The 22374-nt window shown below is 45.4% G+C and overlaps 1 protein-coding gene across 6 annotated transcripts in view; it reads left to right on the forward strand.

The window, feature by feature from the left end:
* The window catches only part of usp34 (ubiquitin specific peptidase 34), a 405374-nt gene that overhangs the window by 362573 nt on the left and 20427 nt on the right, over nucleotides 1-22374 (forward strand). For all 6 annotated transcript variants that reach the window (XM_068044870.1, XM_068044865.1, XM_068044869.1 and 3 more), the window contains exons 68-70: nucleotides 12746-12903; nucleotides 18846-18924; nucleotides 21766-21892. In XM_068044870.1, coding sequence (XP_067900971.1) covers nucleotides 12746-12903; nucleotides 18846-18924; nucleotides 21766-21892 — 364 coding nt within the window. The remainder of the gene's footprint in view (nucleotides 1-12745; nucleotides 12904-18845; nucleotides 18925-21765; nucleotides 21893-22374) is intronic.

Here is a 22374-nt window from a genome sequence, read left to right on the forward strand (position 1 = left end):
TCTGCAGGATGGCAAACCAATTATTTACCTTCTGGGAGAGCAGCGGAGAGGAGTCCAGACGCGCCCAAGTTTGAAAAAAAACAAGTGAACAGTGACATCACAGGAAAGCTGCAAGGTGATTGGTTGGTGAATAACTGCTGTTAGGGAGTATCTGTAAATAGCTGGGTTAGTACACTACTGTTAGGGTGCGTGTGTAAATAGCTGGGTTATAGCTTCTCAACAACTGGTAGACTAAAAATGAGTTAAAGTATTAATGAGGTACAAGTGAGTAGCTGGTGATTTTTGTTGAGTAAGGTTTATTTTAATAAGTGAACTGTATTGATTATTAGTAAGATTTATCAGTACTAGTAAGGTTTAATTAGTTCTAAGGTATTGTAGTATTGGTAAGGTTTCTTTTTAGCAGTATCAAGGGGTCAACTAATAAATTAAGGAATGGCAGGGGTGCTTCAACCTAGAGAGTACACCTCCTGTGCTATATGGGAGCTCCAGGATGCTTCCCGTATCCTGGAGAACCATTTGAGAAGGAAGTGTTAATTAAAGCAGCTTAAACTCTGCGTTTTGGAACTTGAGCAGTAGCTGGTGACTCTGCGGTGCATTCATGAGGATGAGAGCTACTTGGATAGCACGTTTATAGATGTGATCACCCCACAGCTTGATTATGCAGGGAGAGAGGGAATGGGTGACCGCCAGGCAGTCACAAAGAATCAGGCAGGTGTGCCGGAGACTCCTGAGTGCATCTCCCTCTCCAACAGGTATTGAATTCTGAATACTGAGAAAAGTGCTTCACCTGGGGAGTGCAGCTAGAACCAAGTCCATGGCACCATGGGTGGCTCAGCTGCACAGGGGGTTACAGGGAAGACTGGAAGAGACATAGTGATAGGTGATTAAATAGTCAGGGGAACAGACAGGTATCTCTGTGGCCCCAGATATGAATCCAGGATGGTGTTGCCTCCCTGGTGCCAGGGTCAAAGATGTCACTGAGCAGCTGCAGAGCATCCTGAAGGGGGAGGGTGAGAAGCTAGCAGTCGCGGTCTACATCGGAACCTATGGCATAGGTAGAAAGAGGGATGTGGTCCTGCAGTCAGAATTAGGGAGTTAGGTAAGAAATTAGCAAGCAGGACCTCAAAAGTAGTCATCTCCGGATTACTCCTAGTGCCACGCAAAAGTGAGTATAGAAATAGAAGGATAAGACAGATGAATGCGTGACTGGAAAGATGGTGCAGGAGGGAGGGCTTTAGATTCCTGGGACATTGGGACCGGCTGTGGGGGAGATGGGACCTGTACAGGCCGGACGGGTTGCACCTGGACAGAGCCAGGACTGAGTTCCTTGCGGGGCGTTTTGCTAGTGCTGTTGGGGAAGGTTTAAACTAGTTTGGCAGGGGGATGGGGACCTGAGGGTAGACTCAGTTGGGACAAAATCAGAAATGAAAATGGAGGGCAGAAAATTAATGGATGAGTCTGGAAGACAGAGGAAACAAAGGTTAGAAAATAAAGTTTGGTAGTGCTCAAGGGTATCTATTTCAATGCAAGAAGTATAACAAATAAAAGCAAAATACTGCGGATGCTGGAAATCTGAAACAAAAACAAGAAATGCTGGATTCACTCAGCAGGTCTGGCAGCATCTGTGGAAAGAGAAGCAGAGTTAACGTTTCGGGTCAGTGACCCTTCTTCGGAACTGACAAATATTAGAAAAGTCACAGATTATAAACAAGTGAGGTGGGGGTTGGGCAAGAGATAACAAAGGAGAAGGTGCAGATTGGACCAGGCCACATAGCTGACCAAAAGGTCACAGAGCAAGGCAAACAATATGTTAATGGTGTTTTGAAAGACAAAGCATTAGTACAGATTAGGTGTGAATATACTGAATATAGAACATCAGCAAGTGCAAACCTGAAGAAAAACAACCTGAAAAAAACAGTGGGTAAGCAAACTGAACAAACTAAGATGAAATGAAATAAATGCAAAAAATGTAAAAAGGAATGCAAAAAAAAAAAGGAAGAAAAAATAACTAAAAATGACTAAAAATGAAAGTAAAGTGGGGGGCTGTCATGCTCTGAAATTATTGAACTCAATGTTCAGTCCGGCAGGCTGTAGTGTGCCTAATCGGTAGATGAGATGCTGTTCCTCGAGCTTGCGTTGATGTTCACTGGAACACTGCAGCAATCCCAGGACAGAGATGTGAGCATGAGAGCAGGGGGGAGTGTTGAAATGGCAAGCAACCGGAAGCTCAGGGTCCTGCTTGCGGACTGAGCGGAGATGTTCCGCAAAGCGGTCACCCAGTCTGCGCTTGGTCTCCCCAATGTAGAGGAGACCACACTGTGAGCAGCGAATACAGTATACTACATTGAAAGAAGTACAAGTAAATCGCTGCTTCACCTGAAAGGAGTGTTTGGGGCCTGGGATAGTGAGGAGAGAGGAGGTAAATGGGCAGGTATTACACCTCCTGCGATTGCAAGGGAAGGTGCCCTGGGACGGGGACGAGGTGGTGGGGGTAATGGAGGAGTGGACCAGGGTGTCGCGGAGGGAACGATCCCTTCGGAATGCTGACAGGGGAAGGGAGGGGAAGATGCGACTGGTAGTGGCATCACGCTGGAGGTGGCGAAAATGGCGGAGGATGATCCTTTGGATATGGAGGCTGGTGGGATGAAAAGTGAGGACAAGGGGAACCCTGTCACGGTTCTGGGAGGGAGGGGAAGGGGTGAGGGTAGAGGTGCGGGGAATGGGTCGGACACGGTTGAGGGCCCTGTCAACCACAGTGGGGGGAAATCCTCGGTTGAGGAAAAAGGAGGTCATATCAGAAGCACCGTCATGGAAGGTAGCATCATCAGAGCAGATGCGTCGGAGACGGAGAAACTGGGAGAATGGAATGGAGTCCTTACAGGAGGTAGGGTGTGAAGAAGTGTAGTCGAGGTAGCTGTGGGAGTCAGTGGGCTTATAATGGATATTGGTAGACAACCTATCCCCAGAGATGGAGACAGAGAAGTCGAGGAAGGGAAGGGAAGTGTCAGAGATGGACCATGTAAAGGTGAGAGAAGGGTGGAAATTGGAAGCAAAGTTGATAAAGTTTTCGAGTTCGGGGCGGGAGCAGGAAACGGCACCGATACAGTCATCAATGTACCGGAAAAAGAGTTGGGGGAGGGGGCCTGAGTAGGACTGGAACAAAGAATGCTCGACATATCCCACAAAAAGACAGGCATAACTAGGACCCATGCGGGTACCCATAGCGACACCTTTTACTTGAAGGAAGTGCGTGGAGTTGAAGGAGAAGTTGTTCAATGTGAGAACAAGTTCAGCCAGGCGGAGGAGGGTGGTGGTGGATGGGGACTGGTTGGGCCTCTGTTCCAGGAAGAAGCGGAGAGCCCTCAAACCATCCTGGTGGGGGATGGAGGTGTAGAGCGATTGGACGTCCATAGTGAAGAGGAGGCGGTTGGGACCAGGAAACTGGAAATTGTCAAAATGACGTAGGGCGTCAGAAGAGTCACGGATGTAGGTGGGAAGAGACTGCACCAGCGGAGAAAAGATAGAGTCTAGATAGGAAGAAATAAGTTCAGTTGGGCAGGAGCAGGCTGACACAATGGGTCTGCCGGGACAGTCCCGTTTGTGGATTTTGGGAAGGAGATAGAAGCGGGCTGTCCGGGGTTGCGGGACTATGAGGTTGGAAGCTGTAGAGGGAAGATCTCCAGAGGAGATGAGGTCAGTGACAGTCCTTTGGACGGTGGCTTGATGTTCGGTGGTGGGGTCATGGTCCAGAGGGAGGTAGGAAGAGGTGTCTGTGAGTTGGCGTTGAGCTTCTGCAAGGTAGAGGTCGGTACGCCATACAACAACAGCACCACCCTTGTCTGCAGGTTTGATGACCATGTCGGGGTTAGACCTGAGAGAACGGAATGCCTCAAGTTCAGAGGGGGACAGGTTAGAGTGAGTGAGGGGGGCAGAGAAATTGAGACGACCAATGTCTCGCCGACAGTTTTCAATGAAGAGATCAAGAGCGGGTAAGAGGCCAGGGTGAGGGGTCCAGGTAGAGGGAGAATGCTGGAGGCGGGTGAATGGGTCTGCTGGTCGGGGGGAGGACTCCTGGTCAAAGAAGTGAGCCCGGAGGCGGAGGCGACGGAAGAAGAGCTCAACGTCATGCCGAGCGCGAAATTCATTGAGGTGGGGGCGTAAGGGGATAAAACTGAGTCCTTTGCTGAGTACAGAACGTTCAGCATCAGAGAGGGGGAGGTCAGAGGGTATAGTGAATACACAGCAAGGGGTCAGATCAGAAGGGGTGGGGTCAGAGGGAAGTGAAGCGGAAGGAGGATCTGGAGGGGCATTAGTCCCCATCAGCTGCTGGAGCTTGCGTTCCTTAACACCTGAAAGGAAGAAAAAAAGTTTTTTGTTAATGCGTCGGATGAGACGTAAGATGAGATGAAACTGCGGAGTAGAACAGATTTGAGATAAGGTGAGACGGTGCTGCTGGAGAGAGAGGTCCAGTGTGTGCATATGGCGGCGCATAGCACTGAGTGTGGATCTCAGGATGCGGCGAGAGTAGCAGTCCGAGGAACGTTGTATTTCTCGGAGATACCTGTGATCCTGGGTGGTTTCAAAGCATGATGGGTGAAACTGCAGTTGGAATCCACGTGGAATCAGTCGGAGCCGGAGACAGTCACTGAGGAAGGAGATGTGGCTGTGAAAACGAGTTTTGGTAGATACCTTATCAAACACCAGGAGGGAAATAGAAAGCAATGAAGGTGAACAAGGTAAAAGAGACAAACGAAAATCCCGTCGGAGAGAAGAGCAGAACTTCTTCAAGGTAGGCATTCCTGGAAGAGGAGTGGCAGTGAATTAAACACTAAAATAAAAGCAAAATACTGCGGATGCTGGAAATCTGAAACAAAAACAAGAAATGCTGGATTCACTCAGCAGGTCTGGCAGCATCTGTGGAAAGAGAAGCAGAGTTAACGTTTCGGGTCAGTGACCCTTCTTCGGAACTGACAAATATTAGAAAAGTCACAGATTATAAACAAGTGAGGTGGGGGTTGGGCAAGAGATAACAAAGGAGAAGGTGCAGATTGGACCAGGCCACATAGCTGACCAAAAGGTCACAGAGCAAAGGCAAACAATATGTTAATGGTGTTTTGAAAGACAAAGCATTAGTACAGATTAGGTGTGAATATACTGAATATAGAACATCAGCAAGTGCAAACCTGAAGAAAAACAACCTGAAAAAAACAGTGGGTAAGCAAACTGAACAAACTAAGATGAAATGAAATAAATGCAAAAAATGTAAAAAGGAATGCAAAAAAAAAAAAGGAAGAAAAAATAACTAAAAATGACTAAAAATGAAAGTAAAGTGGGGGGCTGTCATGCTCTGAAATTATTGAACTCAATGTTCAGTCCGGCAGGCTGTAGTGTGCCTAATCGGTAGATGAGATGCTGTTCCTCGAGCTTGCGTTGATGTTCACTGGAACACTGCAGCAATCCCAGGACAGAGATGTGAGCATGAGAGCAGGGGGGAGTGTTGAAATGGCAAGCAACCGGAAGCTCAGGGTCCTGCTTGCGGACTGAGCGGAGATGTTCCGCAAAGCGGTCACCCAGTCTGCGCTTGGTCTCCCCAATGTAGAGGAGACCACACTGTGAGCAGCGAATACAGTATACTACATTGAAAGAAGTACAAGTAAATCGCTGCTTCACCTGAAAGGAGTGTTTGGGGCCTGGGATAGTGAGGAGAGAGGAGGTAAATGGGCAGGTATTACACCTCCTGCGATTGCAAGGGAAGGTGCCCTGGGACGGGGACGAGGTGGTGGGGGTAATGGAGGAGTGGACCAGGGTGTCGCGGAGGGAACGATCCCTTCGGAATGCTGACAGGGGAAGGGAGGGGAAGATGCGACTGGTAGTGGCATCACGCTGGAGGTGGCGAAAATGGCGGAGGATGATCCTTTGGATATGGAGGCTGGTGGGATGAAAAGTGAGGACAAGGGGAACCCTGTCACGGTATAACAAATAAAGCAGATGAGCTGAGGGCACAGATAGTCACATGGCAGTATTTCATAGCTATTACAGAAACATGGCTTAAGGAGGGACAGGAATGGCAGCTCAACGTTCCTGGTTACAGGGTTTTCAGACACGATAGGGAGGGGGATAAGAAAGGAGGGGTAGTGGCAATTTTGGTCAAAGAAACAGTTACAGCTGTGAGGAGGGATGATACATTGGAAGGTTTATCAAATGAGGCCATATGAATTGAACTAAGGAACAAAAAAAGGGGCAATCACTCTGCTGGGAGTGTACAATAGACCCCCAAACAGAAGGAGATAGAAGAGCAGATATGTAGGCAAATCTCTGAGAAGTGCAAGAACAATAGGACAGTAGTAGTAGGGGATTTTAACTACCCTAATATTAACTGGGATTGTTTTAGCGTGAGAGGAATTGAGGGAGCAGAATTTTTGAGGTGCATTCAGGAGGAACATTTTGGCCAGTATGTAGCAAGTCCAACAAGAGAGGGTGCAGTTTTAGACTTAGTTTTAGGAAATGAAGATGCACAGGTGGAAGGAGTGGCAGTGAGAGATCATTTTGGTGGTAATGATCATAATTCAATCAGTTTTAACATAATTATGGAAAAGGACGGAGAAAGAACAGGAGTTAGAGTACTCATTTGAGGAAAGGCCAATTTTACTAAACTAAGGAGTGATTTAGCGCAAGTGGACTGGAAACAGCTACTTGAAGGTAAATCAGTGTCAGAGCAGTGAGAGGTATTCAAAGGGGAGATTCAAGGGGTTCAGAGTAAACATGTTCCCACAAAGGCAAAGAGCTGGATTTTAGGGTGAAACAGCCAAATCTAGAGCCCCATGGATGTCAAGGAGCTAAGGCAGAAAAGGAAACCTTATTTCCAACAAGAACTCCAATACTACAGAAAGCTGAAAGGAGTATAGAAAGTGGATGGGTGAAATCAAAAAGGGAATTAGGAAAGCAAAGAGAGGGCATGGAAGAATATTGGCAAGCAAAATCAAGGTGAACCCAAAGATGTTTTATCAATACATTAAGAGTAAGAGGATAACTAAGGAGAGAGTAGGGCCCATAAAAGACCTAAAAGGTAACCTATGTGTAGGGCGGAAGATGTTGAATGAATACTTTGCGTCCGTCTTCACAAAAGAGGGGAATGATGCCGATATTGTAGTTAAGGGAGAGGGGTGTGAAGTATTGGATGTGATAAATATAGGGAGAGAGGAAGTATTAGTGGGATTAGCATCCTTGAAAGTTGATAAATCACCAAGGCTGGATGAAATGCACCCCAGGCTGTTAAAAGAAGCGAGAGGAAGTAGCAGAAGGTCTGACCATCATTTTTCAGTCCTCACTGGATACACGTGTGGTGACGGAGGATTGGAGAACTGCTGACATTTTACTTCTGTTTAAAAAGGCAGCGAGGGATAGACTGAATAATTACAGGCCAGTCAGTCTAACCTCAGTGGTGGGCAAATTATTGGAATCTATTCTGAGAGACAGGATAAACTGTCAATTAGAAAGGCACAGGTTTAGCAAGGATAGTCAGCATGGATTTGTTAAGGGAAGATCTTGTTTGACCAACTTGATCAAACTTTTTGAAGAAGTAACAAGGAAGATCGATGAGGGTAGTGTAGTTGATGTGGTCTACATGGATTTTAGCAAGGCTTTTTACAAGGTCCCACATGGCAGACTGGTTTAAAAAAATAAAATCCCATGGGATCCAGGGAAATGCAGCAAGGTGGATACAAAATTGACTCAGTGGCAGGAAGCAAAGGGTAATTGTTGATGGGTGTTTTTGCGACTGAAGGGCTGGTTCCAGTGGCGTTCCGCAGGGCTCGGTAACTGGGTCCCCTGCTTTTTATGCTATAAATGATTTGGACGTAAATGTAGGGGGCATGGCCAAGAAGTTTGCAGACAACAAAAGATTGGCTGTGTGGTAGATAGCGAGGAGGATAGCTGTAAGCTGCAGGAAGATATTGATGGTCTGGTCAGTTGGGCAGAAAAGTGACAAATGGAATTCAACCTGGAGAAGTGTGTAGTGACGCATTTGGGGAGGTCAAACAAGGCAAAGGAATACACTATTAATGGGAAAATACTGAGAGGTGTAGAGGAAGTGAGGGACCTTAGAGCGAATGTCCACAGATCCCTGAAGGTAGCAGGACAGGTCAATAAGGTGGTTAAGAAGGCATACGGAATCCTTTCCTTTATTAGCCGAGGTATAGAATATAAGAGCAGGGAGGTGATGCCAGAACTGTATAAATCATTAGTTAGGCCACAACTTGAGTACTGTGTGCAGTTCTGGTCACCTCATTACAGAAAGAATATAATTGCACTAGAGAGGGTGCAAAGGAAATCTACGAGGATGTTGCCAAGATTGGAAAAATGTAGCTATGAGGAAAGGTGGATAGCTGGGGTTGTTCTCCTTGGAAGAGAAGGCTGAGGGGATATCTGATTGAAATGTACAAAATTTTGAGGGGCCTGGATAGAGTGGAGGTGAAGGGCCTATTAACCTTAGCAGAGAGGTCAGTGACAAGGGGGCATAGATTTAAAGTGATTGTCGAAAGATTAGAGGGGAGATGAGGGAAAAGCTTTTTCACCCAGAGGGTGGTGGGGGTCTGGAACTCGCTGCCTGAAAGGGTAGTTGAGGCAGAAACCCTCAACTCATTCAAAAGGAGTCTGGATATGCACCTCAAGTGCCGTAATCTGCAGGGCTACGGACCAAATGCTGTGTAAAGATGAGGGCTTGCCCCAGTATCCATAAACGCCTCGAGAGTCGGATGTCTTGTCCAAACGAGCGATCTTTATTACGAGCATGTCACTTTATACAGTTGCAAGAGGTTTACTTGATGAGCTGTTTCTTTAATTACATCATCTCCCATCTACTGTCTTCCCTAATCTCATCCTGCCTTGATCGTATTATTCACCTCGTCAGCCTCTTGATTTAGGTTATTCATGTGATTCGTGTGTCTCCCCACTGATCTTGTCTACCTCTTGATTAGATTATTCATGTGGTTCTCTGTGTCTCACAGATCAGCTTTTCTCACGTTTCAGGGGCCGAAGTTTTATGCCAAGTCTCCCATGATCCCCATACACCAGTCTCCCCTTGCAGCTGGAAGATGGGATTATAATGGGTGGATCATTTTTCAGATGGCACAGACATGATTTGCCAAGTGGCCTCTTACTGTGTCTTAAACTTTCTATGATATCTATGAATTGCATTCGGATCCAAAAGTTTATCCTCAGCACAATCCAATTACTCAAACATGGAGCTTGAAACACATGAAACTTATCTGTTTGGTAAGCAGTTCATTGTGGAAACTGACCACAAACCACTGGAGATGATCTGGCACAAACCTTTGACAAGTACACTACCTTGATTACAGTGACATTTAGCGAAAGTACAGGGGTACGCCTTCGACATCTGTTGCAAACCAGATACCAAAATAGTCACCTCAGATATGCTGAGGAGATTATCAAATCCAAACAAGAATGGAGAAGTCCCACCGGATCTACAAGTAGACAGCATGGACACAAGGTGGAAGATGTGCTCAAAATTGATTTACTGCATTTTAATCAGCACAAACTGCAGTCAGAAACAGCCAATGACCCACAACTGAAGGCACTATGGAGATTCATCATAGAAGGATGGCCTGATGCAATAAAAGAGGTGCCAGAAACCCTCAGATGCTTTTGGCCTATAGAGATGAACTCGGTATCTCGAGGCGTAACCTTCAAAGAAAAACAAGTGATTGTGCCCAAAGCTGTCCGACAGGACATCTTGTCACAACTTCGCCAAGGCGATATGAGTATAGAGTGAACGAGACGACTGGCACGAGACACTGTTTATTGGCCAGGGATCAACGGTAACATTGAAAAGTTAGTGAGGATGTGCAAGGCATGACAGAGCTACCAGCCACAACAATGCAAAGAAACTCTACACCCTTGAGATTCCGTCAGTCCCTTGTTTCAAAATCGCCACTGATCTATTTACCGTGAATGGAGCCGACTTTATCTTGCTCACCGATTTATTTCTTCAAATTTCCAATTGTCAGGCAGATAAAAGACACTTCAAGCACAGTTTTCGCAGACACATTGAGTGCCATATTCAGTCTGTTTAGTGCATCTGAAGAAATTATTTCTGACAATGGGCCACAGTATACAGACAAACCTTTCAAGTTTGCCAAATGGGGCAACCTCACCACAATACCCTAGATCTGGTGGTCTTGCTGAGTGAATGGTTCGCACAGTTAAATCCTGAAGTGTAGGGCAACAAATCAAGATTTTTGTGTTGCCATGTTGCACCTCAGAGCTACACCTCTGAGCTTACTGTCACCAGCAGAGATCACGTTTGGCAGACAAGTGAGAACTATTCTGCCAAGACATCATCTGTCCAAATTCTCCAATATACAGGAGACACTGTTCAAAAAACAAGGGAGAATGAAAATGGTGCACGACATGGAGGGGAGGAACCACCTCAACTACACGTAAGACAAAAGGTCAGGGTCTTACGCACCCCCCCCCACAATGAGAACATGGTTACCCGCAGAGGTATCCAAAGTATACAGTGAACCTAGGTCTTATGAGGTTACAACATCTAACGGAGCAGTGTTGAAGAGGAACCAAAGCCAAACAGCACTGTGGGTGTACCAACACCCCAGGGAATGCAGCGGTTCAAGAAGGCAGTTCACCTCTACCTTCTCGAGGGCAATTAGCGATGGGAAATAAATGCTGGCCTAGCCAGCAAATTTAAAAAAATTAAGAAAAGTGTGTAATTCTCCAATTGCGCACATCAGACTCGAAAAGGCACACACCAGTGAGGGTGTGACAGAACAACAGGACCACAACCAACACATTGATGCAAGCCAAAAACAGCCCAGGGTGAAATCCACATCCCCAGAAGGTTGTACCATAACGAGATCTGGAAGAGTTGCCAAACCTATGAAATGATACATGGACTCTTGAGCTTCTGCACCCATAAATTCCACAGTTCCTATCTTTAATCTCCATCCCTGTATAACTAATTTTGATATTCAGTTTTGTGTGTTTTAATTGTAGCATACGAGACTTTCCTTTGGAAAGAAAGGGGATGTTGTATGATTGCTTTGAGAGATGTCCCTTTAAGAATACTGTTTGCTAATGTGCTCAGTACCGGGCTATAGTCTTATGACTAGAAGCCGTGTTCACTCTGCAATGTAACACTCTGGACAAAGATTCTGTATATAGATTGCTCTGTATTGTGTATATTAGTTTACCTGTTAATAAACCCTCGAGATCTTCAAGGAACTGGAATCCACGTACCTCATTGTGTTGCTTAAGCTAATGCCAAGCATCTCATGACCAGGAACACCTCAATTTTAGTATTCTCGTCCTTGCCCCACAACCCACACCGTGGTTTGGATTTTACAGTGCTCCGTGGCGAGGGGGGGTGCCGGAAGATTGTTCCGGCAGCAGACCGCCACGGAGCCCGATCCCAGGAGGGCTGGGCCCGATCCGACGGCAGCGAGGCTTTGTGGCGGCCCCTTCACCACCGCTGGGCAACGGGACCCTGCTTACCATATTGAAATGAGTACAATGTATACATTTAAATAAACTTACCAGCGATCCTACGATCGGGCTGTTATCTTTAGAGCGTCTGGGAAAAGCAGGCACCGCAGTGGTGGGGAAGGGAGGATGGAAACGGGGTCAAACTCTCATTAGTGTAGGGGATGGTGGGAAGGGGTGAAGTTTGTACAGTTTTGGGGGTGTAGGAGTCATATTGGTAAAGTAAGTATTTTGGTGGGGTGAACGGCAGAATTTTATTATTGTGGGGTGGGAAAGGGGCGACAGAAATTTGATTTGAACAATGGGTGGGCTGGCTCCCTTTAAAAATTTAAATTAGCCAGCATGGCTGGCTGCGCTTTGAAAATGGCACCAGCACCTGCACACAGACAGCTGGCGCCATTGCCAGCGTCAGAGAGCCCGCCCGATCTAAGTGATTTTAGGGAGGGCGGGGAGGTTGACGGGGCTATTTAAATGAGCTGCCGTGCAGGAAATCGCGGCAGTGGGCGCTTAAAATCCAGCCCCATATGTGCGCTCCTTTAATTCTGGCCTTTTGAGCATCCCTGATTTCAATCCTTCCACCGTTGGTAGCCACACCTTCAGCTGCCAAGGCCCTAAGCCCTAGAAATCCCTCCCTACATCTCTCCGCCTCTCTACCGCTCTTTCCTTCTTTAAGATGCTCATTAAAATACATCTGCCCTAATATCTCGTTATATGGCTGGTTGTCAGATTTTGCTTTCTAACACTTCTGTGATGTGTCTTGGGACATTTTATTACATTAAAGGCACAATATAAATTTCAAACCCTCAACCTCTACCACCTCTAAGGACAAGGGCAGACGACGCATGGGTCACCACCGCCTGCATGTTCCCTTCCAAGTCTTGCCATCCTGACTTGGAAGTATATCACCGTCCCTTCACTGTCACTGAGTCAAAATCCTGGGATTCCCTTTCTAATAGCACTGTGGGTGTACGTATACCATATGGACTGCATTGGTTCAAGAAGGTGGCTCACCACCACCTTCTCAAGGGCAATTAAGGATGGGCAATAAATGCTGGCCTTGCCAGTGACCCTCACATCCCAAGAACAAATTTTTTTAAAAATTGGTGTTATAATGCTAATCAGTATTTTTTATGTAGCTGACTGATCAGTGCCATTCAATTGTTAATGTATTGTTCAGTTGGTTTTCTGTACAAAACTAACTACTCTCTTCTGTTTCTTCATTATACAGGCTGTTGAAGAACTGTTCAACCTTATGCAACTATTTGTGGCTCAGAGACCAGATATGAGAGAAGAGGAATTGGAGGACATTAAACAATTCAAGAAAACCACCATTAGCTGCTATTTGCGTTGTCTGGATGGGCGCTCATGTTGGACTACTCTTATTAGGTAGAGAAGGCAAACAGAAATGAGAAATATTTCTTAACATTCAGTGTAAAGGGCTAGGATATAAAAAATACCTAATTTCAAGAGTAATTGTAACCAGTATAATTTTGGGAAATTATTCTGGTAGAGCTGATACAAGGTTGATGAGATCTGTGTGAATGGTACTTTGAAAGGAAAGTTTCAAACTTGAACCGAAGTGAATGGAAGACTTTATTTTTATGATTTATGCTGGAAAACAAACCCTTTCTGTGGTATAGTATGCATGTTAGTGAATTTGTTTTATTTTTATAAGTCACCTTTTCTGAACACTTTTATCCGGTTGTTGGTGTCCAGGAGCAGTGTAGGCTACATCATGGGAGTGCATCAGTTAGCCTTTAGAATCATAGAATGGTTACAGCACAGAAGGAGTCCATTTGGCCCATTGTGTCCATGCCGGCTCTCTGCAAAAGCAACTCGGCTAGTCCTACTTCCCCACCTTTTCCCCGTAGCCCTACAAATTTTTTCTCTTCAGATAATTATCCAATTCTCTTTTGACAGCTGCAGTTGAATCTACCACCTCCACACTCCGGCAGTACATTGCAGATCCTAACCACTCACTGCATAAAGTTTTTTTCTCATGTTGCCTTTGGTTCTTTTGCCTGTCAGCTTAAATCCGTGTTCTCTGGTTCTTGACCTTCTGTCAAAGGGAGCAGTTTCTCCCTATCTACCCCTCAGGGTTTTGAAATTTAATTTATTTTATTTTATTCAGTGTGAATGAGATGACCTATGTTGAGACTAAAATTCTGCAACGGTCATAAGTTATCTTGAGTGCTGGCAATAGGAGCAAGAAGAGTTCACATGATAATTTGGATACGAAAAGCCATTTTCCCCCATCTTGGTTCATTCATCCATAACGACCCAAAAGTCCATCCATTATGGTATTCAATTGTTAAATAATTTCTAGGTTTTTCATCTTCCCGACTCAATCTGATTCATCTTTCATATATTGATAAATTGGATGAACTTTCCTGATATCAATCCTGAATTTGCCTTTTACTGGTTTGTATCTATCCCCTGGTCCTGCTCTCAGAATTTAATTTGCTATCTTATTTCCCTCAATAAAATCACCTCTCAGTTATCATTTTTGAAGGTTAAAGTTACTTCACTCTTTGCTTGAACACTTGGGACCAGCCTTGTCACAATATTGCCTCTAGTGCTTGAAGCTATTCCCCATGCCTCAGTAACTAAAAATGGACACCGTACTCAATGTGTCGTCTGACTAGAGTTCTGTACAGTTTGACTGTGACGTTCCCTGATTTGCACCCCATTCTGGCAACTCTTCTAGCAAGTACCCACTGTTTTCTACCCTTCAGACAATTGCTTATTCATTTCCAATATTTACCTTGATTTTGAACTTGTTGTTAGAGATCATAAGATCATAAGAACTAGGAGCAGGAGTAGGCCGTCCGGCCCCTCGAGCCTGCTCCGCCATTCAATAAGATCATGGCTGATCTTTTCGTGGACTCAGATCCACTTACCCGCGCTCTCACCGTATCCCTTAATTCCTTAATTGTTCAAAAAGATATCTACCTTAGCTTTAAAGACGTTTACTGAAGAAGCGTCAACTACTTCACTGGGCAAGGAATTCCATAGATTAACAACCCTCTGGGTGAAGAAGTTCCTTCTTAATTCAGTCCTAAATCTGCTCCCTCTAATCTTGAGGCTATGCCCTCTTGTCCTAGCTTCACCTGCCAGTGGAAACATCCTCTCTACTTGTATCTTATCTATTCCCTTCATGATTTTATATGTTTCTATAAGATCCCCCTCATTCTTCTGAACTCCAATGAATATAATCCCAATCTACTCAGTCTCTCCTCATAAACCAACCCCCTCAACTCCGGAATCAACCTAGTGAACCTCCTCTGCACCCTCTCCAGTGCCAGTATATCCTTTCTCAAGTAAGGAGACCAAAACTGCACACAGTACTCCAGGTGCGGCCTCACCAGTACCTTATACAGCTGCAACATAACCTCTCTGCTTTTAAACTCAATCCCTTTAGCAATGAAGGACAAAATTCCATTTGCCTTCCCAATTACTTGCTGTACCTGCAGACCAACCTTCTGCGATTCATGCACAAGGACACCTAGGTCCCTCTGCATAGCAGCATGCTGCAACTTTTTACCATTCAAGTAATAATCCTTTTTCCTGTTACTCCTACCGAAATGAATGACTTCACATTTATTAACATTGTATTCCATCTGCCAGACCTTTGCCCACTCACTCAATGTATCTATGTTCCTCTGCAAAGTTTCACAGTCATCTGCACACTTTGCTCTGCCACTCATCTTAGTGTCATCTGCAAACTTTGACACCCTACACGTGGTCCCCAACTCCAAATCATCTATATAAATTGTAAATAATTGCGGTCCCAACACCGATCCCTGAGGCACACCACTAGTGACTGATTGCCAACCAGAATAGCACTCATTTATCCCCACTCTCTGCTTCCTGTTAGTCAACCAATCCTCTATCCATGCTAATACTTTACCCCTGACGCCATGCATCCTTATCTTATGCAGCAGCCTCTTGTGCGGCACCTTGTCGAAGGCCTTTTGGAAATCTAGGTACACCACATCCACTGGGTCCCCATTGTTCACCTTGCTCGTAATGTCATCATAGACTTCCAAAAGATTTGTCAAGCATGACCTGCCCTTCATGAACCCATGCTGCGTCTGCCCAACGGGACAATTTCTATCGAGATGCCCTGCTATTTCTTCCTTGATAATAGACTCAAGCATCTTCCCCACTACAGAGGTTAAGCTAATCGGTCTATAATTCCCCATCTTTTGTCTACCTCCTTTTTTAAACAGTGGCGTCACATCTGCTGTTTTCCAATCAACTGGAACTACCCCAGAGTCCAGCGAATTTTGGAAAATTACCGTCAGTGCACCTGCTATTTCTCCCGCCATCTCTTTTAGTACCCTGGGATGCATTCCATCAGGGCCAGGAGACTTATCAATCCTTAGCTCCATTAGCTTGCCCAACACTACCTCTTCCGTAATAATGATTGTTCCCAGGTCCTCACCTACGTTCGTCTCTTTGTCAATTATTGGCATGTTATTAATGTCCTCCACTAAGAAGACCGATACAAAATACCTGTTCAATGCCTCGGCCATTTCATCATATCCCATAACTAAATTCCCCTTCTCATCCTCTAAAGGACCAATGTTTACTTTCGCCACTCTTTTTCGTTTTATATATTTATAGAAACTTTTGCTATCTGTCTTTATATTCCGTGCTAGTTTTTTCTCATGTTCCATCTTACTTTTCTTTATAGCTCTTTTTGTAGCTTTCTGTTGACCTTTAAAGTTTTCCCAATCTTCTAGTTTCATGCTGCTTTTGGCCACTTTGCCTTCTTTTTCAATTTGATAGCCTCCCTTATTTCCTTAGACACCCATGGCAGATTACCCCTTTTCTTCCAGTCCTTCCTTTTCACTGGAATATACTTTTGCTGAGCACTTTGAAAAATTGCTTTGAAAGTCCTCCACTGCTCGTCAACTGTCCCATCGTAAAATCTTTGTTTCCAGTCCACTTTAGCCAAGTCCTCCCTCATTCTATTGTAGTCCCCCTTGTTCAAGCACAGGACCCTGGTATTGGATTTTATCTTCACACCCTCCATCTGTATCCTAAATTCAACCATACTGTGATCACTCCTTCCAAGAGGATCCCTAACCATGAGGTCATTAATTATTCCTGTCTCATTACACAGTACTAGATCTGGGATAGCTTGCTCCCTCGTCAGTTCCATTACATACTGTTCAAGAAAACTATCACGGATACACTCAACGAATTCCTCCTCAAGGCTACCCTGACTGAGCTGGTTCGACCAATCTACATGTAGATTAAAATCCCCCATGATAATTGCCGTACCATTTTTACAGGCATTAGTTATTTCTTTGTTTATTGCCCGCCCCAATGTGATGTTATTATTTGGTGGCCTATAGACTACGCCTATCAATGACTTTTTCTTCTTAGAGTTACTAATTTCCACCCAAATGGATTCAACCTCATTCTCCATAGAACCTATATCATCTCTCAGCACCGCCCTGATGTCGTCCTTGAGTATCAGAGCTACACCACCTCCCTTACCTTCCTGTCTGTCCTTCCGAATAGTCTGGTGCCCCTGGATATTTAACTCCCAGTCGTGACCAACCTGCAACCATGTCTCCATAATGGCTACCAAACCATATTTATTCGCGATGATTTGTGCCGTTAACTTATCAACCTTGTTACGAATGCTACGAGCATTCAGGTAAAGTGCCTTTATGCTAGCTTTCTTACCCTCATGATTCCCAACATCTCTAATAATAACTCCTGAGTTATCCTTCCTTTCTGCTTCTTTCATCGTCTGCCTTGAACTTAAACCCTCCTGCACACATGTTAGCCTGCTGCTTACCTTTTTATTTATCATACTCCCTGTCGTTTTCCCTTTCCCTTCCCCCCGAGTCACTAGTTTAAAGTCCTAGAGACCACCCTATTTATCCGTTTCGCTAGAACACTGGTTCCAGATCGGTTCAGGTGGAGACCGTCCCATCGGTACAGATCCCCCCGGTTCCAAAACTGATGCCAATGCCCCATGAAATGGAACCCCTCTTTCCCACACCGCTCCCTTAGCCATGTGTTTACTTCCCTAATATTCTTATCCCTAAGCCAACTTGCACGTGGCTCGGGCAGTAATCCGGAGATTATGACCCTCAAGGACCTGTTCCTTAATTTCGTTCCTAGTGCTTTATAATCCCCAAACAGGTCCTCCATCCTAGCCTTGCCTATGTTGTTAGTCCCAACGTGGACCACAACAACTGGATCCTCCCCCTCCCGCTCCAATATCCTTTCAAGCCGGTCAGAGATGTCCTGCACCCTGGCACCGGGCAGGCAACACACCATGCGGGACTCCCAATCCAGCTTGCAAAGGATACTATCTATCCCCCTAATTATAGAATCCCCTATAACTACCACTTGTCTTTTTGCTCCCCCCTCTTGAATGGCCTTCTGCACCATGGTGCCATGGTCAGTTGGCTCATCCTCCCCGCAGCCCTTTTCCTCATCCACACAGGGAGCAAGTATCTCATACCCTGTTGGATAAAGTCAAAGGCTGAGCCTCCTCCACTCCTGAACTCAGGATCCCCCTACCTGCCTCACTTGCAATCACACCCTGTTGTCCCTGATCACTAACTGAATTTGAATTACTTAATCTACCAGGTGTGACTGCCTCCTGAAACAAAACGTCCAGGTAACTCTCCCCCTCCCGGATGTGCCGCAGTGTTTGAAGCTCAGATTCCAGATCATCAACTCTGAGCCGGAGCTCTTCCAGCAACCAACACTTGCTGCAGATGTGGTCCCTGCCGTTCACAATGGGGACAGCCAGTTTGTCCATTCTGCTAATTTGTCTGCCTGAAGGCGGGTCTCCGTGTCGTTTGCTAAACCCTCTACTCAAGCAATATCTGATTACTGTAACTCTGTTTCCTAACCATCAGCAGTTTTCTATCCATTCCTCATGGAAACACCTGTTTTTTTCCCAATTTATTTCTTTATGCATTATTGCATAATGCATGTTGGGTACATTGATTGCGTTTCCTTTATCGAATCACAGAAAAATTTAAATTAGTCAAACATGACTTTCTTTCAACCAATCTGTGCTGATTGACCTTAATAAACTCATGCATTTTTAAGTGTTTACTAGTTTTATCTTGATTTATGGATTCAAAGAGTTTGTCCATAGCTAATGTTAGTGAGGGAATGGGGTGTTGATTATGCCTGTATATGTTATTGTGCAATCTTATTGGCGAATAATATTGCAAGAAATAGCGATGCTGACGGAAAAGTAAATCACCAGTTGTGGTATAAATTGTATTGTATGCCAGTAAATTGTGACGTGCCATCAAAAGTACCCCCTTTTATTGTTGCAGTGCCTTCAGAATTCTTCTAGAAACCGATGAAGACAGGCTGCTAGTTGTTTTCAATCGGGGACTGATTCTGATGACAGAGGTAAATTAAATTGGTTCTTTTTACTCATTGTTTTATACTTTTTTGCTAGCTAGTCGCCTTGGACATCACTGTCACTCCATCTTCAGTAGGCAAAACGATGTGTGCTCTATCAGACCTCAGCTCACGTTAAAAACCAAAAAACAAATGGAACAAAGCAGTTTATTTGCAATTATTACAAACTATATGATTCTCCTTGAAAAGTCAAAACAACAAAGATGCTTCTTCTATGCGAACCACACCATAAAATTGTTCCATTATATATGTCTGCGCATTTTTAATGTGTTGGAAAAATACCACAGAGCTGCTGTTTTAACTCCGTTACTTTGGCTTCAGTTTAATTGCGCTAAACCCTAGCACAAATACTTTTGAAGATACACTAAAATGTATATTTCTCAAATTGTGTTAGAAGGGAACGGTAGCATAGTGGTAATATTGGTCTAGTAATCTGAAGGGCTGAAATAATGCTCTGGAGCCAAGTTCAGATCCCATCATGACAGCTGGGGGATCTTAAATTAATTAATAACGCTGGAATAAAAAGCTATTCTCGGTAATTTTTTTTATTATTTCATGAGATATGAGCATCACTGGTGAGTCCAGCATTTATTACCTAGCCCTAATTGCACCTGAGAAGGTGGTGGTGAGGTACAACCTTGAACGACTGCAATACATGTGATGGAGGTACACCCACCGTGCTAGAAAGTGAGTTCCAGGTTTTTGACCCAGCGCTGGTAAAGGAACAGCAATGTAGCTCCAAGTCAGGATGGTGTGTTTCTTGGAGGGGAACTGGCAGGTGGTGGTGTTCCCATCTGTCTGCTGCCCTTGTCCTTTTAGGTAGTAGAGGTCGGGGGTTTAGAAGGTGCTGCAGAAGGTCACATGGTGAGCTGCTGCAGTGCATCCTGTAGATGCTACACAGTGCTGCCACTGTGCGCCGATGGTGGAGGGACTGAAGATTTAAGGTGGTGGATGAGGTGCCGATCAAGCGGGCCTTTTTGTCTTGGATGATGTCGAGCTTATTGCGTGTTGGAGCTGCACTCATCCAGGCAAGTGGAGAGTATTCCAACATACTCCTGACTTGTGCCTTGTAGATGGTGGACAGGCATGGGGAGACAGGAGGTGAGTTACTCGCCAAAGAATTCCCAGCATCTGACCTGCTCTTGTAGCTACAGTATTATATAGTCCATTGGTCAAAGGTGATCCCCCTCCCTCTGTTTCTCCCCCCTCCCTCTCTGTTTCTCCCCCCTCCCTCTCTGTTTCTCCCCCCTCCCTCTCTGTTTCTCCCCCCTCCCTCTCTGTTTCTCCCGCCTCCCTCTCTGTTTCTCCCGCCTCCCTCTCTGTTTCTCCCGCCTCCCTCTCTGTTTCGCCCGCCTCCCTCTCTCTTTCGCCCCCCTCCCTCTCTCTCTCGCCCCCCTCCCTCTCTCTCTCGCCCCCCTCCCTCTCTCTCTCGCCCCCCTCCCTCTCTCTCTCGCCCCCCTCCCTCTCTCTCTCGCCCCCCTCCCTCTCTCTCTCGCCCCCCTCCCTCTCTCTCTCGCCCCCCTCCCTCTCTCTCTCGCCCCCCTCCCTCTCTCTCTCGCCCCCCTCCCTCTCTCTCTCGCCCCCCTCCCTCTCTCTCTCGCCCCCCTCCCTCTCTCTCTCGCCCCCCTCCCTCTCTCTCTCGCCCCCCTCCCTCTCTCTTTCGACCCCTCCCTCTCTCTTTCGACCCCTCCCCCTCTCTTTCGACCCCTCCCCCTCTCCTTCGCCCCCCCCTCCCCCTCTCTTTCGCCCCCCCCTCTCTTTCGCCCCCCCTCCCCCTCTCTTTCGAACCCCCCCCCCCACCCGCTCTGTTTCTCCCGCCCTCACCCCCACCCCCCCCCCCACCCCGTGTGGCGTCCTCTGCCGTCCCCTTCTGCCTCTCTCACCCCAACCGAGAGCGAGAAATGCAGTTCCTGCACTTCGGACAGCTCTGCAGTTATCTGACTTGCTTTTTAGAAAATAATCCGAATCCCCAGAAAACCCCGAAGCTGTCCTGACCGTTGCTAAGAGCAGGGACAGCAGTTTCTGAACTTCGGACAGATTTGTGGTTTTGCAGCAGGTTCCGATTTTGTTTTAAGGCCTGTCGCAAAATCCTGAATCTGTCCGAAGTTCGGAAACCACTGTTCCCGCTCTGAGCAGCTGTCGGCTGTCATTATGGAAAGGAATGTTAGTGAGCATTTGATCAAGATCTGTGCTTAGGAATTGCAATTCAGCTGCGAAAGGGACTGTGCAATTTTTTTTAAAGCCAGTCTGGTTGGAAAGAAGAAGCCAGTGGGAAATTTCTCATCTCTGAAATTGTCACGGACCCCTGGCGAGATGAGGAACGGCCCAGTACAATTTACATCCGCGGGCTGGATCCTACCACGGGCCGAATGTTGGACAGCCCTGCTCTCCAGCCTGCCAAAGCAGCTAGCAATTACTGACCTTAACCAATGTTTCTTGAACATGAAGAATCGTCACCTGTAATTTATTGAAAACAATTCTTCATTTTCTTTGTCTTCAGTGAATCCCAATTAATAAGTAATGGTTATTGTTACTAAATAATTTCCTTGGGTTCAGTGTTACTGGCCACTCCCTTAAGCTAAACGCAGATTCTCTGCAAACTGTATAAGCCCTGGTCCACATGGTTCCTTTTGCTGTCATTGTATTTAGATAGGGACTTGTCTAACAAAGGTTACAATTGCGGGGGAGCTATTTTTTAAAAAAAAGACAACTAAAATGTTGCGCTACATGTGTTTGTAAAATCCTGTCAGCTTTATCAGTATTACGTTGGCCTTAATTCTTTTGATATCGAGAAATCACAAGTATAGTTCTGACATTTTAATTTTTCAGTCTTTTAATACATTACACATGATGTACCATGAGGCTACAGCTTGCCACGTGACTGGAGACTTGGTGGAACTGCTCTCTATTTTCCTGTCTGTTCTGAAATCAACTCGTCCATATCTGCAGCGGAAAGGTTTGTTCCATTTTGGTGTATTTTGGGGGTGAGGTTGATTTTCTGTGGCAGGGATTTTAAATGAGTTCAGCAGGCTAATTAATGTTCATAGTTTATTTTAGATGCATTATTTCTGTTTTAATATGTCTTCTGTTCATTTTTCATGTGTCCTTTTCACTGGGGGGTGGAGTTACAAAGAACCAAATTTATAATTGATATCTTCAGATCATTGTTTTGTTCAAAAACAATATTTGAAGCATGGAGACTTTCTAATTACAAACGCCTTTAACAACTTGTTAAATTTCACCTTTACAATATTTTCTGTTAACATAATATGCAACACAACAATAGAATATTGTTTTATACTAGGTCACAAATCTAAATCAGCCTGTTTTGTATCTGTGTACACTTTATCTTGTTTGGGGGTTTTGCGGTGTGTTTAATATTTCCAGTTTATTTTACTTATGGAATTGCTTAAGTAGTTTGTCCTCTATACTATATAA

Source organism: Heterodontus francisci, chromosome 13 (genome assembly GCF_036365525.1).
Source record: "Heterodontus francisci isolate sHetFra1 chromosome 13, sHetFra1.hap1, whole genome shotgun sequence".
In the NCBI taxonomy this organism is placed as follows: domain Eukaryota; kingdom Metazoa; phylum Chordata; class Chondrichthyes; order Heterodontiformes; family Heterodontidae; genus Heterodontus; species Heterodontus francisci.